The following is a 16,266-nucleotide window of genomic DNA, read 5'->3' as shown; positions in this document are numbered from 1 at the left end:
CGGGCGGGCTGGCGGCAGCGGGTCCTTCCTTACCCCGCGCGCGCGCACCTCCTGACCCGGGGTCAGGGCTGGCGGCGGCCCGTCGCGGTGGTGGCGCTGTCCTTTGGCGGCGGGGCGGCCTGGTGGCGCAGGTTGGCCAGCGGCACGTCCCCGGCCCAGGTCTGGGCCCTTAGGGCCCCATCTGGGTCCTAGCGGGTCGGCCCCCGAGCGTGGCCTCGTTGTTTGCGACACGGTGAGGAGGAGCGGCTCGGATTTGGGGCGGCGGCACCGACGGCGTGCCGGCAGCAACGCGAAGGCGGGAGCTTTACGGGCCTACGAGGGCTCGGTCGGGCCTGTGGGCCCACGGGCCTGGTGTGCTCCTGCTATTGCGTCCGGACGGCTACCGTCGCGGACGGTGGAGGTGGGGCCCTTCCGCGTGCCGACGGTGCTGATGCCCTAGTCCCGGCTCTGATTCTTCGCCGTGATGTCCTCACTTCGCGGTGCCGTGGTGAGACGGCATGGGGGCCTCATGACCATGTTAACGCACAGTGGTTGTTGGTTTGGTGGCAGGCTCCGGGGCGCCCGAGGTGCGGGTTGGGATCGGGGGAAACCCCTGTCGGCATGGCCAACACCGGCGCGATGGCGCCTGTGGGTACCACCTGACCTTTCGGGAGGGCGTCGGGGCTACCCTTCCTCTCGCCTCGTCGTGTACCGAGGGAAACCCTTGGCGGCAGCATCATCATCGTCGCGGTCCTTCTTGGAGGTGTTGATAGGTGCTGGCGCTTCGGAGTCTTGGAGTCTAGTGGAAGATCCTGGTGGGCGCTGCGATCGCGAGGCTTCTTCGTTTTTGTTGATCCGCCGTTGTCGGCATTTGTTTCTTTTGCTTTTCTCTGTCGTTTCTTTTGGGCGTGACTGTGCTGCTTCCGCCCCAGCACCTATCCATGTATGGCTCGGCTGCTTGCTTTGTATACAAAGCGGGGGGAAACCCTTTTTCGGCAAACAGACTACTTCTAGCAAGGATTGTTCATAAAGCCTCCCAACTTGACTTGATAAGACTAGAGGTGTAGTGCATTGGTCACAACCAGGAATAACTTTGTTTCTTCTCCGTTATCAATAACATCACTGGTAGTAACTCCGGGTTACATATAATTTATCCTCTCTTTTTATGTGCACCTTTACTTACTATGAGGATATTCATTAAACATGGAGCTAATAAGAAAAAGAAAACCAGACGCTAGATTTGCATCACCAAATTTAGCTTCAACACTACTAAAAAATGTTGAGTCAATCAAATGTGGTTGATCATGAGAACTTGAGCATGTCTCTAGTGTTTTGTGATTATAAGATAGAGACACTCTATGAACCAGGAAATAGAACATACGAGGTGAAAAGTTGCAACACAACCAAGGGGGTAACATGTATCTATAACATCATTGACTAAACTTGTGTGACAGAAGTATGCTAAATTGTATGACCCATTGCTTCAAAGTAAAATTTCTTTCACAGTGTGACCAAGACAAGCGGCAACAAAGTATTTGACCAAACATTGCACAAGAAAGAGAAGAAAGCCATACCTTTTCATCTCTATTGTACATGCATTTCAGCAATTCAGCGTGATCATCAGCACGCAAAGCTTGCTTCAGCAAAATATAGACTGAATCTGCACTCGGCGGCGCCAGAGAGGCTGATTGCTCTTCAAGGAATTCAGACTTATTGAGCAAATTTAGACTCTCGAGTTTCTGCTCCATAGTTGGTTCATCTAGATTATACTCTGGATTCACCTCCTTGACTGTGTCTAAACTTTCCAGCAAAATAGAGAAGTTAGTGATCAGAAAGGTAGAAAATGAAGGACACCTTAAATTTGTTTCTTCATGGTATACACTCAATGCTTATTACAGCATCAGGTCTGAATGTACTTCAAATTAACAGGGCTAATTGTTACCAGTGATAGAATCCAAAACAGACGCTGTCCTTTTGTTTGGTCTTCCTTGACGAGTGAGGTTTGTATTCTCCTGTCGATCTTGTTCATCATCCATCTTGTTATTTACTGGTGCCATAAAGAAACAAGTAACCAGTTGAGATCAACAGTAGGCATTTAACAAAGTACATAATCTCTAACTTTAATAGCATACTTAGTCGTAAGAAAATATGGAGACAAAGTATAAATCTTGTGATCGGTTTAAAAGGTACCGAGACCCAACGAAAATGCCAGTAGTGTCAAAACATGCATGCTGTAACCACAGAAATCATCTCTCTCATATGTTGCTTTGTTATTCTATTATTGTTGACTACTGTATTATATCTAATCTGGCACACAAAGTACTGCCTATTTTCTGCTTCCTATGATGTTGGTATCTCGCTTCCATCAGCTGTAAATTAGCATCTGAGAGCCCTGTGTAACCATCATCTATAATAGAACAACAAAATAACACAATGGTTCATTGTGCCAGACCATCACGTTTATAAACAGGAGTCAAAAGTGGCTTATCATCGAATTAAGCAATTTATCACAAAATAATAATAATAATAATAATAATAAAGCCACTAACAACTTGACAAATAATATAGAAATTAGAGTGGTGCTTCCATGATTTCCAAAATGCTAATTGCAGAAAACTAAAGCGGTGCAGTTACTATGTGTACTGATGATTGCAAATTACATCCTCGTTTTGCTTTTAAAAGTGTGCTTTTCGCTTATCTGAAAAGCGCTGAAGCACTGCATCAGGTCATAAATTATGATAAAACATTCCAGTTAATTAGGTGTGATTTATATTTCATTATCATGCAGCTACAAGCCACATAACATGCCACAAGTGTTTGGCTAAGTGCATCACCTTTTCATCAACAGAACATCTACTTACATGTTCTGTCTACTTCCAAATTGGCCATACATTAGTTAATTATAGGCTAGCTGCTATCTAAGTAACTCGTTTTATCTGGAAATGAGAAGTACTTGTCACTGTAGAGAAACCTTCAAAACGGACCACAAACAGACACAGGGACTTTAAGATTTGTGAAAATATACAGTAATGCTAATAGGATAGGCTAAGCCAAAGTTGTGGCTTACAAGATATGAATGCTCACATTATATCCTGATGAACAACTGAAACATTTTTAACACCATAGAATATATTGCAGATACTAGACACGTCCAACAGTAAAAGCACATCTTCCCATGGCAACAAACTCGCAAAAGCAAAATCAAATCACAAGAAAAGAGGGAGAACAGTATCTGCTGTTATATAACCAGGAACATCTGTCAAAATTAACTTTCAGTACTATGAAGATAATTCCCTATGCATGTTCATTGACTTTACTGTGCTAATAATGATGGTTGGACAGCAACAGCGATTTGAACAAACCTTTTGCATCTTGCTCTTCTGAAGCTAATGCATCAGATTCCGCAACCAAGTTGATGTCCTCACAATTCTCACCCAATACAACAATCTTGAACTGTAAACAGTCTAGTGATCCAAACACAACATGAACCTTAATTGTGTTGTCTTCTTTGACATCACATAACTTGGCTAAAATAATTGGGACACGGCCCTTTTTATCAAGTGATTTTTTTACTGAAATTTTGGTGGGCAGTATTTCATCTTGGGAAAGGGTCTGCAAATCCCACACATAAGCCACACCTTTCTTTGATACTGCAAGAACAATTCCCCCGGCTTTAGATGATGTGCTCCTTTTACACTCTACTGTCTTTGGCTGAGTATGCATGGCAAGAGAGACTGTAGAAACAACAGTGCAATTTTGGTGATCACAAGACCAGACTTTGACTTCTTTATTATTGTCAGTATAAGAAACTAATGTGTGTGCTTCATCGGACACAGACATCAGCTGGATAGGGCCCTGCAATCACAATGGCACCGATAAAAATTAAGGCCTCTTTCATTACGTGGCACAACTGCGAGAGAGAGGAGGGTCGGGGGGTGGGGGCAAGTACGGAATAAGAGTAAGAATAACATACATCATCAGAAGGAATCTTCAGAATCTCTTTTTTGTCCTTCATACTATATAGTTTTGTTGTCTTACCTGAGACAACCATAAACTTCTCATCTGCAAAGTGCAGGGCTACAATATAAGTCCAGAAAACACACAAAGTTGAGAAGATAATATGTAAAGCAAGATCTAAACAATAATGACCTAAGAGTGCTATATTCACGAAAGACTGGAAGTTAATATTTGTTCCAATACACTCGATAAACTAAATATATTTGAGCACTAAAGGTGCAAACATATACAATATAGTGCTTCCACCTGAGTTTGTTCCTGGCAGGGTGGCACCCGCAGTTTATGTTATTTCGAGAAAGAAATATGTTTTACTGGCAATCCTCATACATGCTCTAAAGGCTAGTGCTTGGGCTAAAGAGGTCGCCCAGCACCAGCCACATAACCATTAGGAGAGTTAGTTAATTAGGGAAAGAGTAATAGAATTAGGCAATATCAGTTTGCTTCAGTATACTTAGGAAGATCGGAGATAGAGAACGTGTCCTGTGGGACAAGTCTCCTCCCATGTCAAGTTTGGTCTAACCCGACCTCTCTTGACATTATCAGCATGCTTTAGCCATCCGCTATGCACTAGAGCTGTAGGCCTGCACTGAATATGCCCAAACCATCTCAGACGATGTTGGACAAACTTCTCTTCAATCTGTGCTACCCCAAGTCTATCCCGTATAGCATCATTCCAGGCCCGATCCTTACTTGTGTGACCACACAACCATCTCAACATGCGCATCTCCACTACACCAAACTGTTGAACATGTCACCTTTTAGTTGGCCAACACTCAGCACCATACAACATTGTGGGTCGAATCGCCGTCCTATAGAACCTGCCTTTTAGCTTTTGTGGCACTCTCTTGTCACAGAGAACGCCAGAAACCTGGCGCCACTTCATTCATCCAGCTTTGATTCGATGGCTCACATCTTCATCGATATCACCATCCTTCTGCAGCATTGACCTCAAAAATATCGAAAGGTGTCCTTCTGAGGTACCACCTGCCCATCAAGGATGACCTCAACCTCGTGCCTAGTAGTACTAAAACCGCACCTCATGTATTCGGCTTTAGTTCTACTAAGCCTAAAGCCTTTCGATTCCAAGGTTTGTCTCCATAGCTCTAACTTTCTATTGATCCCCGTCCGACTATCATCGACTAGCACCACATCATCCGCAAAGAGCAAGCACCATGGGGTATCTCCTTGTATATCCCTTGTGACCTCATCCATCACCAAAGAAAAAAGATAAGGGCTCAAAGCTGACCCTTGATGCGGTCCTATTTTAATCAGGAAGTCATCAGTGTCGGTGTCGCCATCACTTGTTCGAACACTTGTCACAACATTATCGCCTTGATGAGGGTAATGTACTTTGTTGGGACTTTATGCTTCTCCAAGGCTCACCACATAACATTCCGCAGTATCTTATCATAGGCCTTCTCCAAGTCAATGAACACCATATGCAGGTCCTTCCTTTGCTCCCTATATCTCTCCATAAGTTGTTGTACCAAGAAGATGGCTTCCATGGTTGACCTCCCAGGCATGAAACCAAACTGATTTTTGGTCGTGTGTGTCATTCTTCAATGTGCTCAATAACTTTCTCCGATAGCTTCATTGTATGGCTCATCAGCTTAATTCAACAGTAATTAGTACAACTTTGAGCACCCCCCTTGTTCTTGAAGATCGATAGTAATATACTCCGCCACCATTCCTATGGCATCTTGTTAGCCCGAAAGATGAGTTTGAAAAGCTTAGTTAGCCATATTATTGCTATGCCTTCGAGGCCTCTCTACACCTCAATGGGGATACAATCAGGGCCCATCGCCTTGCCTTCTTTCATCCTTTTTAAAGCCTCCCTGACCTCAGACTCCTGAATTCGCTGCACAAAACACCTGCTAGTACCATCAAAGGAGTCGTCCAGTTCAATGGTAGAGCTCTCATTCTCTCCATTGAACAGCTTGTCGCCATCTATGCTTAATCTCCTCGTCCTTCACCAGGAGTGGGTCTGCTCCATCCTTGATGCATTTGACTTGGTCGACATCCCTCGTCTTCCTCTTATAGATGTCCCTTTTGCCTTCCTTTGTGTGTAGAGGTCCTCATACGCCTGACCCTTTGCTTCACCTCACAGCTCGCATTGCGGCCTTCTTTGCCACCTTGTACTTCTCTATGTTGTCTGCACTCCTAGCTAGGTGTAGTCGTCTGAAACAATCCTTCTTCTCCTTAGTAGCCTTCTGGACATCATCATTCCACAACCAGGTATCTTTAGCTTCGCTTCTACACTCCAAACTCCTCTGAAGCCACCTTATGAATGCAAGTCGCCATCTTCATCCACATATTGTCTGCATCACCTCCTTCCTCCCAAGGGCCCTCCTTAATGACCCTCTCCTTGAAAGCCTAAGTTACCTCCCCCTTGAGCTTCCAACACTTTGTTCTAGAGACTTTGGCGCCCTTATCCCGTTGGACACGAATCCGAAAGCAGAAGTCAGCCACCTCAAGCTTATGCCGAGGGACAACACTCTCCAGATATCACCACAAGCTTACGCCTGTCTTCTCTTCTTGAGAGGATGAAATCAGTCTGGCCAGAGTGTTGACCACTACTAGAAGTCACTAGATGCGATTCTCTCTTTTTAAAAGAGGGTGTTAGCTATAATCATGTCGTAGGCTAGAGCAAAGCTCAAAGGCATCTCCTCCTTGATTCCTGATGCCATAGCCAAAGCCCCCATGCACCCCTTCAAAACCTGTGTTAGATGTACCCACGTGGCCATTGAGGTCTCCTCCTATGAAGAGCTTCTCGCCAATAGGTACACTCCTAACCATGTCCTTGGGGCCTTCCCAGAACTCCCTTTTGGTGTTCTCATTGTGGCCTACTTGCGAGGCATACACGCTAATAACATTGGGAACTAAGTCCCCAACTACCAGCTTGACCAGAATAACCCAGTCCCCACACCTCTTGACTCTACCACTCCATACTTGAGGCTCTTGTTGATCAAGATACCAATTTCATTTCTGTTTACAGTTGTCCCCATGTACCACAGCTTTAAGCCAGTATCCTCCACCTCCTTCGCCTTCTGTCCCCTCCATTTGGTTTCTTGGACGCAAAGGATAACAGCAGCTCTCCTTACTGTTGTATCAACTAGCTCCCGTAGCTTACCTGTCAGGGACTCTACATTCCAGCTACCTGAGTGGGTCCTCCTAGGCTGGGCTAGCTTCCTTGCCCTTCACACTCGTCAAGTCAAATGCTAAGACCCTTGCTCATTTTTCACTACACCGGGCATCGATGTAGCGCACCACTAAGGATGTGACGACCTGATCCTTGCTCAATTGTCACCATATCCAGATCAAGATTCGGCACGCCAACAAGGGGGTGACGGCCCGGCCCTTGCCCATTTGACAGCACACCCGGGTTCCGATATGGCGCGTCGTCAGCCTATCACAACCCTCCTCCTTCACCCGGGCTTGGGACTGGCTATGTTGAGACGACATAGGAGCAATAAAATAAACAAAATTTTACAGGCCTTAGAGCTTCCACACCAGGGACCAGCACTCTACCCTTGTTGAGGGTGAATGCCATGTCCCTGGTCTTCAAGTCCTCTGCCCAATATATATTGTTGTGGATCAAGGTCCATAACAGGCCCACATGATGATGAACAAATATTTAAGGAAATCAGATGAGATCCTTCCTAATGTAATTCACACTGCTTCACACATAACCCAAACATTTTAGTGAAGATCCTATCATGAATACAACAAACACGTGAAACTTTAATATAAAGATATCTTGTTAAGTATGCATAAAGTAAGAGCACATGGAGACAAAGGTTGCACTTACCATGAGAAACTGTCAAAGAATTAATTGACTTTTTCGAAGCTTTTAATGTGTCTTTGGATTTTCCAGTCCAAGTATCCAATTCACATATAACTCCATCCCTGCTAGCAGTAATAAGAACACACCCTTGTTTCGAAAAGTGAAGAGAAATGACCTTGCTAGTAGGAAGAGAAAGGCATGTTAGTAGGCATCAATGTTTTCACAGTGAAGTCATTCTAAAGATATCTTGAACTAGCTGATGTTTTCTTACAGAATGCAGTTTCTATCAGGTTTTCTTTGGAACCACATAGAGTCAGCTTATGACCTAAAAAAACTAAAGTGGCTTAAAAAGTTAAAATTTTAGCATATGGGCTATAGCCTTGATCGTGGCAACGGAATTAAGCTCATGTTGCATGTGTAAGTATGACCAACTTGACCTTCTCATTATTGAGTTCAAAAGAACAAAAAATAATAATTGAAGAACAGATTCATCCATGCTTGGACAGTTGGACTTAGGTGAGAAACTGAGCTTCAGCATCTCAGAATGAAGAAGGAAACAGAAACTTATGAATAGGCCAAAAGAATATGTGGCTAGAAGATAGTGTATAGCCCTTCAGGAATTGCCACTATTTAATTTCAACTACCATCGAGGTGCAAGGATTAGACTATGTGGTTAGAAGATAGTGTATAGCCCTTTCTTTCTAAGCATCTACAGCATCAACCATAATCAACATGGTAGTCCTACAAACAAATCAACACGGTGTTTATCAAAGAAATATGAGGGGCCCTTCTATTGCAGAAGACACCAACTACAAGGAACCAGCATGTGTGTTCATCAAGGCAAAAGATGTATGCTAGACGATTTTAGAGTTATTAAAATGAGTTCAGAGGGGAAAGTACTCAACGAAAGTTCAGTATCTGGTATGGTTCCTATTTTACATGACAGAAGAATAGAAACAGCGCAGGAGAAGCCTCGTGATTAGAGTTACAAAATCAACAATACCAAGTTCGTAATAAGGTTTCACATACCCAGTGTGACAAGCACTTTTCCATATAACACCAGTAGAATCAAGAGCTAAAACTACACCATTTGCAGTGCCAACAGCAACCTATGTTTTCAAGGCGCCCAGGCGCTTTAAGGCGCTGGGGGGGCGCCTCAACGCCTAGGCGCTCAAAGCGCGAGGCGAGGCGACGCCTTAGACACTTATTATTAGGCGGTAGGGGTACTAATATGGCGGAGGAGCTTGGCTGGAGAGGGGGAGGACCGGCGGAGATGGATCTTGGCCGGAGAGGGGAAGGGCCTGTGGAGGAGGAGCTTGGCCGGACAGGGGGAGGCCGGCGGAGGAGTAGCGGATCTGGGCCGGCGGCGTGAGAGGAGAGAGCTCCTCTCTCTTTTCCCCTCGATTTGGAGTCACGGGTGTGTTCCCCTCTCTCTCCTGCCTCTGTTTACCCCCTCTCTCCCGCCCAATTTCTCTTCCCTCCCGCCAATTCCTCTTTCTGGCGCGCGCCAGCTGCTGGTTCCCGCTCAACCTGCCCACGCATGTCCAGGGCGTCCAAAATCAACTAAAGCGGCGCCTTATCCGCCTAGGCGACGCCTTGGACGCCTCAACAGCAGAAGGCGGACGCCTTAGACAGAAAACTAAGGCGACGACGACGCCTTGACGTCCCCGAGCGCTCTGACGCCTAAGCGTCGCCTAGGCGACGCCTAGGCGACGCCTTGAAAACATAGACAGCAACAACAATAAGGTCGCCATCCTTTTTGTGCTGTAAAAAAACCAACAATCAAAACCTGAAATAATACAACAGTACAGGAGATACCAACTAAGCTCAACACAAAGTACCTTCTTCTGAACAGAGCTGCAGGCAATGCAACTGTATGAATCATCATGGGCTGCTATTGGATCAGTCCATCCTGCTATCTTTTGTCCTTCTCTTGTACTCCATACCTTCCCAATTAATAATTTCAAGTGAAGAAAATAGAATATGTCAGCATATAGGGTAACTACGTAGAAGGGGAGCCTTGGCGCAGTGGTAAAGCTGCTGCCTTGTGACCATGAGGTCATGGGTTCAAGTCCTGGAAACAGCCTCTTACAGAAATGTAGGGAAAGGCTGCGTACTATAGACCCAAAGTGGTCGGACCCTTCCCTGGACCCTGCGCAAGCGGGAGCTACATGCACCAGGTTGCCCTTTATAGGGTAACTACGTACTCACATACTTCCATTCCAGTTCACAATGGAAAAAGATGAGAAATGCAGTGTATCAAAAAGGCAGAAAATAGAAATACTACAAAAAGATATTGTTTCCAATAGCGCCCTACTATAATATTGCTAGCTAGATGGGGCACCCCAATGAACAGAAATATTTAATTCTAACAATCCTATCTTCCCAAGCATGAATCTACTGATACCATATAAAGTTAAATGTTTCATTTTCTCTCATAGATGGATGAACGAGCAGAAAATGCAAAAAGCTTGCATGAGGTGCTAAATGCTGGCAGCTATGTAACCCAGTAAACATCACTTGACACTTTCAAGTAAATTCCAACAAGAAAATCCATGTAAGCATCAATTTTCAACCATTTTTGCTTACAAGGAGGCTTGTACCTCAAATCCATACCTCTTTAGAACAGTATAAGCAGCAATCATACTAAAACTCACAACACGGAACTCTTTATTTAGAACACTCTTTATAAACAGCTGATAACAAATTGCTCACCCGGCTTCACAGCTAGTTACTTACAAAGAAATGGATCAAAGTGTCATAGCCCCGGTTCCACAATTTTATTGAGGCCCTGTTTGGTTCATAAGTCATAGGACTTTTTCTAGTCCCAACTAAAAAGTCCCTAGTCCCTAAAAAGTCCCTCCCTGTTTGTTTCCAGGGACTAAAAAGTCCCTAGTCTCTCCCTAGAGGTTATTAAATGACCATGTTACCCCTGGTATATAGAAAAATAACAACCAAATAACACCATGGGGTGGCGGGCCAATGGGTGCATGGAGGGGCATTGTTGGAAAAGTCTCAAAAAGTCCCAAAAAAGACTCTCCTTGAGAGTCTTCTTCATTTAGTCCCAAAAAGCAACTTTTAGTCCCTAGTAGTCCCTCCTGTTTGGTTAAAAAGTCTCTAAGAGGGACTTTTTCTAGTACCTACATCAAAAAGTCCCTGGAAACAAACACCCCCTGAAAGGAGAAACCACGCCGATTAGTTAGTTAGAAAATGACAAGGGGCTTAAGTAGATACCACAGCGATTAGCGAGTGATGTGTGGCCTTTAATTTCTCCCTTTAACCTTTAGATTTTTATGCTGTCGATTTAATGCCGATGCGTGCAACCGGTTAATGCGATTCCAATCGACTTTACTCCTCCTTTAATTATGCCTTTAATTGTTTTTTTCTCACGGTCCTTCAATTTAAATCAGCCGCATACGTTTAGATATTTTATCGCGCCACATTCTCTCTGATCTAGGAAATGACATTAAGTAGATACCTCAAAAATAGAAAATAAAAGAGTACTATACCAAAGAAATATTTACCACCGCTACAAGCAACACATAACACACCAGAAACTAGCTTCGCCCGGTAGCAACTATCAATCGCCATGATAAAATGAACATGGGAGGTAATTAGCAACTTGCTGGCATGCAACCCTACATTTCAACCACGGGACATCTCGCAGGGATTAACAATCCAGATCAGAGAGTTCCCCAGTTCACAGCGACAGACTAGAGAGCTAGCCAGCTCGTAAAAATGGGGTTTAGGCGGGGGCAGAGAGGCGAAGCGAGTACCTGGATTCGCCGACCGGAGACGGCTGCGAAGAGCTCTCCGTCAGAAGAGAAGGCGAAGGCGTCGGGCGGCGGCGGGGTTGCGGCCATGGCTTGGCGGTAACGGCGTAGGGGCGCGGATAGTGGAGGGCGGAGGGGAGGGTTTCTATTTTTTTAGAGACTAGAGACTAGAGAACAATGTAAGTGCATGGCGACGGGATATAAATATCCTAGTACATTAGCTTATCTGTAAATAATAATATAATTATGTAAATAAATGTTCATCAAATTCTGTCCGTGAATTACCTTACATTTTGATTAGAAGATTGATAATAAGTAAATTAAAGTGTAATTGGTTGAGAAGGTAAATAAATTAAGATGATTAATTATCATATACATGAAAGGTTGGACCAAGGAATGATGGGAAGAAAGATGAAATAGAAACCTTACATTCTTTTTAAGTAGTATGCTTCCCTACCATCGCACTATGGGTCCTGACATAGCCCGCTTCAGCCTGGATGATCAGTCCTGCGTTAGTCTCGAGATTGACAATAATTGGCCCTTCCCAGAGAATCACTTCTGGTTCAAAGCAAGCGTTTTCAACGCCGATGAGTGGTTGAGCTGAAGTTCATTTCATCGCTTTGTTATTTGTTGTGTGAGAAAAACTTTACTTTACTAGAATGTTTTGTTGGAAATGATCTATAATCCAATGTGTATCCTCGTTGTCGTTGTGGGTTGATGACTTGTTGTATGTAATCAATGGTACATTTGCATATGCGTCCATCAACTCACGCCTGCTAGTGCTGTCCATACGAACAGTGCCAGTGATTTTAGTTGAAAAATAAGATAGTGCTAGTGATTTTTAGCTGCATATTTTGACAAATCGCAGTGTTACAAGGTTGACAAATGACAATGTTACTATATAAACAAATGTCAATCTTTCCAGTTTGACAAATGGCAACATACCCAAAATGACAAATGCAAATTTTACCCAATTGTTTCTACATGGGTGCATACGGGTCATGCAAAACAACGGTTTGCGTTGAAGGGATGCAGAAATCCTGCTCGGCACATTTTTCCTTAGTTTCGTGGGGAAGCTGTCGGTTTGCATACAGGTATTCTAACTAAAACGTTTGCGATGAGTGTTTTATATTTAAAAACCATTGACGTGTTTTTTCAAAAGAAAAGCATTTGATAAGTCTGTACGTTAAGAGAGAAGAACGCAAGTTCATTCAAACCATATCTTTCATTCAGTCACACTCCGAATTTATATTTATATGATCGAGAATTCGAGATGCAGTATTAAACCAAAGAAAACTATTTCTGGCGGCGGCGGAGGCAGCGTGCCACGTCGTCGTTGTCATTATCGTCCTCCGGGACGCCGTTGTTAAAGTCTTTAAGGCAGCACAAAATGTTCTTCACTTGTAAATCAAACATCATGTCGTTGCATGCGCGATCGATGGGCGGGGTGCGGGAGGACAGCAACTGGCGCCGCTGAGAGATAGTGATTGACGACAGCGTCACATGCCGCTAAGGGGGGGGCGCACAGGCATGGGCGCGGTGGGTGCAGCCAAACGCACGGGGACCGGCACCGCGGTGGGTGGAGGGGCGCGCACGGGCAGGGGCACAGGCGTGGCGGGTGCAGCCAAACGTACGGGGGCCGGCGCCACGGTGGGCGGAGGGCGCGCACGGGCACGGGCGCTAGCGCTGGTATGTATACGAGCTCGCGTGGGTCCGCGGAGACCTCGTGTCACGCCCAATATGCGACACTATCCTAAAGGGACTTGAAGGTCCCACCAAGGATAAAACCGCATATTGACACGCTTTTACAAGGTGGATATCATTACATCATACTATTACATAATATTTGGGATACGTACAAAAGGCATACAGTGCCACAAGAATACATCAATACATCATACATAGAGCTGTTGGGAAACGCAGTAATTTCAAAACAATTCCTACGCACACACAAGATCTATCATGGTGATGCATAGCAATGAGAGGGGAAGAGTGTTGTCCATGTACCCTCGCAGACCGTAAGCGGAAGCGTTATGACAACGCGGTTGATGTAGTCGTACGTCTTCACGATCTGATCGATCCTAGTACCAAAAGTACGGCACCTCCGCAATCTGCACATGTTCGGCTCGGTGACGTCCCATGAACTCTTGATCCTAGCTGAGTGTCGAGGGAGAGCTTTGTCAGCACGACGACGTGATGACGGTGATGATGAAGCTACCGGCGCAGGGCTTCGCCTAAGCACTACGACGATATGACCGAGGTGGATTATGGTGAGGGGGGCACCGCACACGGCTAAGGGATCAATGATCAACTTGTGTGTCTATGGGGTGCCCCCTGCCCCTGTATATAAATGAGCAAGGGGGAGGCTGGCCGGCCCTTGGTGGTGCGCCAAGGAGGGGAGGATTCCTCCTGCTAGTAGGAGTAGGACTCCCCTTTCCTAGTCCTACTAGGAGGAGGAGGGGGGGAGGAAAAAGAGGGAGAGAGGGAGGGAAAGAGGGGGCGCCGCCCCCCTCCTTGTCCAATTCGGACTCCCAAGGGGGGGAGATGCCAGCCCTAAGGCCCCCTCCTCTCTCACACACAAGGCCCATGTTGGCCCATTAGTTCCCCTAGGGGTTCCAGTAACCCCCGGCACTCTGATAATTATCCGGTGACCCCCGGAACTCATTCGGTGTTCGAATATAGTCATCCAATATATCAATCTTTATGTCTCGGCCATTTTGAGACTCCTCGTCATGTCCGTGATCACATCCGGGACTCAGAACTATCTTCGGTACATCAAAACACATAAACTCGTAATACCGATCATCACTGAACGTTAAGCGTGCGGATCCTACGGGTTCAAGAACTATATAGACATGACCGAGACACGTTTCCGGTCAATAACCAATAGCGGAACCTGGATGTTCATATTGGCTCCCACATATTCTACAAAGATCTTTATCGGTCAAACCGCATAACGATATACGTTGTTCCCTTTGTCATCGGTATGTTACTTGCCCGAGATTCGATCGTCGGTATATCAATACCTAGTTCAATCTCGTTACCGACAAGTCTCTTTACTCGTCCGTAATGCATCATCCCGTAACTAACTCATTAGTTGCATTGCTTGCAAGGCTTATAGTGATGTGCGTTACCAAGAGGGCCCAGAGATACCTTTTCGATACTCGGAGTGACAAATCATAATCTCGATCTATGCCAACTCAACAAACACCATCGGAGACACCTGTAGAGCATCTTTATAGTCACCCAGTTACGTTGTGACGTTTGATAGCACACTAAGTGTTTCTCCGGTATTCAGGAGTTGCATGATCTCATAGTCATAGGAACATGTATAAGTTATGGAGAAAGCAATAGCAACAAACTAAACGATCATCGTGCTAAGCTAACGGATGGGTCAAGTCAATCACATCATTCTCTAATGATGTGATCCCGTTAATCAAATGACAACTCATGTCTATGGTTAGGAAACATAACCATCATTGATTCAACGAGCTAGTCAAGTAGAGGCATACTAGTGACACTCTGTTTGTCTATGTATTCACACATGTACTAAGTTTCCTGTTAATACAACTCTAGCATGAATAATAAACATTTATCATGATATAAGGAAATATAAATAACAACTTTATTATTGCCTCTAGGGCATATTTCCTTCAGTCTCCCACTTGCACTAGAGTCAATAATCTAGATTATATTGTAATGATTCTTACACCCATGGAGTCTTGGTGTTGATCATGTTTTGCTCGTGAGAGAGGCTTACTCAACGGGTCTGCAACATTCAGATCCGTATGTATCTTGCAAATCTCTATGTCTCCCTCCTTGACTTGATCGCGGATGGAATTGAAGCGTCTCTTGATGTGCTTGGTTCTCTTGTGAAATCTAGATTCCTTTGCCAAGGCAATTGCACCAGTATTGTCACAAAAGATTTATCATGATATAAGGGTATCCTATGAAGACACATTTCTCCGATTTGGGTTTGAGCTTATCAGGTTGAAGTTTTTCACATAAGTATCGCAACCCCAAACTTTAAGAAATGACAACTTGGGTTTCTTGCCAAACCACAGTTCATAAGGTGTCGTCTCAACGGATTTAGATTGTGCCCTATTTAACGTGAATGCAGCTGTCTCTAAAGCATAACCCCAAAACGATAGCGGTAAATCAGTAAGAGACATCATAGATTGCACCATATCTAGTAAAGTACGATTAAAACGTTCGGACACACCATTACGTTGTGGTGTTCGGGTGGCGTGAGTTGCGAAACTATTCTGCATTGTTTCAAATAAAGACCGAACTCGTAACTCAAATATTCTCCTCCACGATCAGATCGTATAAACTTTATTTTCTTGTTACGATGATTTTCCACTTCACTCTGAAATTCTTTGAACTTTTCAAATGTTCCGGACTTATGTTTCATTAAGTAGATATACCCATATCTGCTCAAATCATCTGTGAAGGTGAGAAAATAACGATATCCGCTGCAAGCCTCAATGTTCATTTGGACCACATACACCAATATGTATGATTTCCAATAACTCTGTTGCTCGCTCCATTGTTCCGGAGAACGGAGTTTTAGTCATCTTACCCATGAGGCATGGTTCACAAGTACCAAGTGATTCATAATCAAGTGATTCCAGAAGTCCATCAGGATGGAGTTTCTTCATGCGCTTTACATCAATATGACCCAAACGGCAGTGCCACAAATAAGTTGCAGTA

General features: G+C 44.7%; 1 protein-coding gene across 6 annotated transcripts in view; it reads right to left on the bottom strand.

The window, feature by feature from the left end:
• The window catches only part of LOC123061606 (uncharacterized), a 16,652-nt gene extending 4,937 nt beyond the window's left edge, over nt 1–11,715 (bottom strand). The window contains exons 1-9 of one of the 6 annotated variants that reach the window (XM_044484778.1): nt 11,557–11,709; nt 9,622–9,726; nt 9,518–9,544; nt 8,810–8,889; nt 7,805–7,959; nt 3,953–4,041; nt 3,342–3,834; nt 1,922–2,026; nt 1,554–1,774 (exon numbers count right to left, since the gene is read on the bottom strand). In XM_044484778.1, coding sequence (XP_044340713.1) covers nt 1,554–1,774; nt 1,922–2,026; nt 3,342–3,834; nt 3,953–4,041; nt 7,805–7,959; nt 8,810–8,889; nt 9,518–9,544; nt 9,622–9,726; nt 11,557–11,643 — 1,362 coding nt within the window. In that variant the 5' untranslated portion in view covers nt 11,644–11,709. Of the gene's footprint in view, nt 1–1,553; nt 1,775–1,921; nt 2,027–3,341; nt 3,835–3,952; nt 4,042–7,804; nt 7,960–8,809; nt 9,545–9,621; nt 9,727–11,556 lie in introns of those variants that run through there. The other 5 variants (XM_044484782.1, XM_044484783.1, XM_044484779.1 and 2 more) reach the window with 5 other exon arrangements.
• Nucleotides 11,716–16,266: the final 4,551 nt, after the last annotated feature.

The sequence above is a fragment of the Triticum aestivum genome, chromosome 3A, assembly GCF_018294505.1.
Source record: "Triticum aestivum cultivar Chinese Spring chromosome 3A, IWGSC CS RefSeq v2.1, whole genome shotgun sequence".
In the NCBI taxonomy this organism is placed as follows: domain Eukaryota; kingdom Viridiplantae; phylum Streptophyta; class Magnoliopsida; order Poales; family Poaceae; genus Triticum; species Triticum aestivum.
Note: the sequence above shows the minus strand (reverse complement) of the source record. Positions and strands in the feature narration are given on the sequence as shown.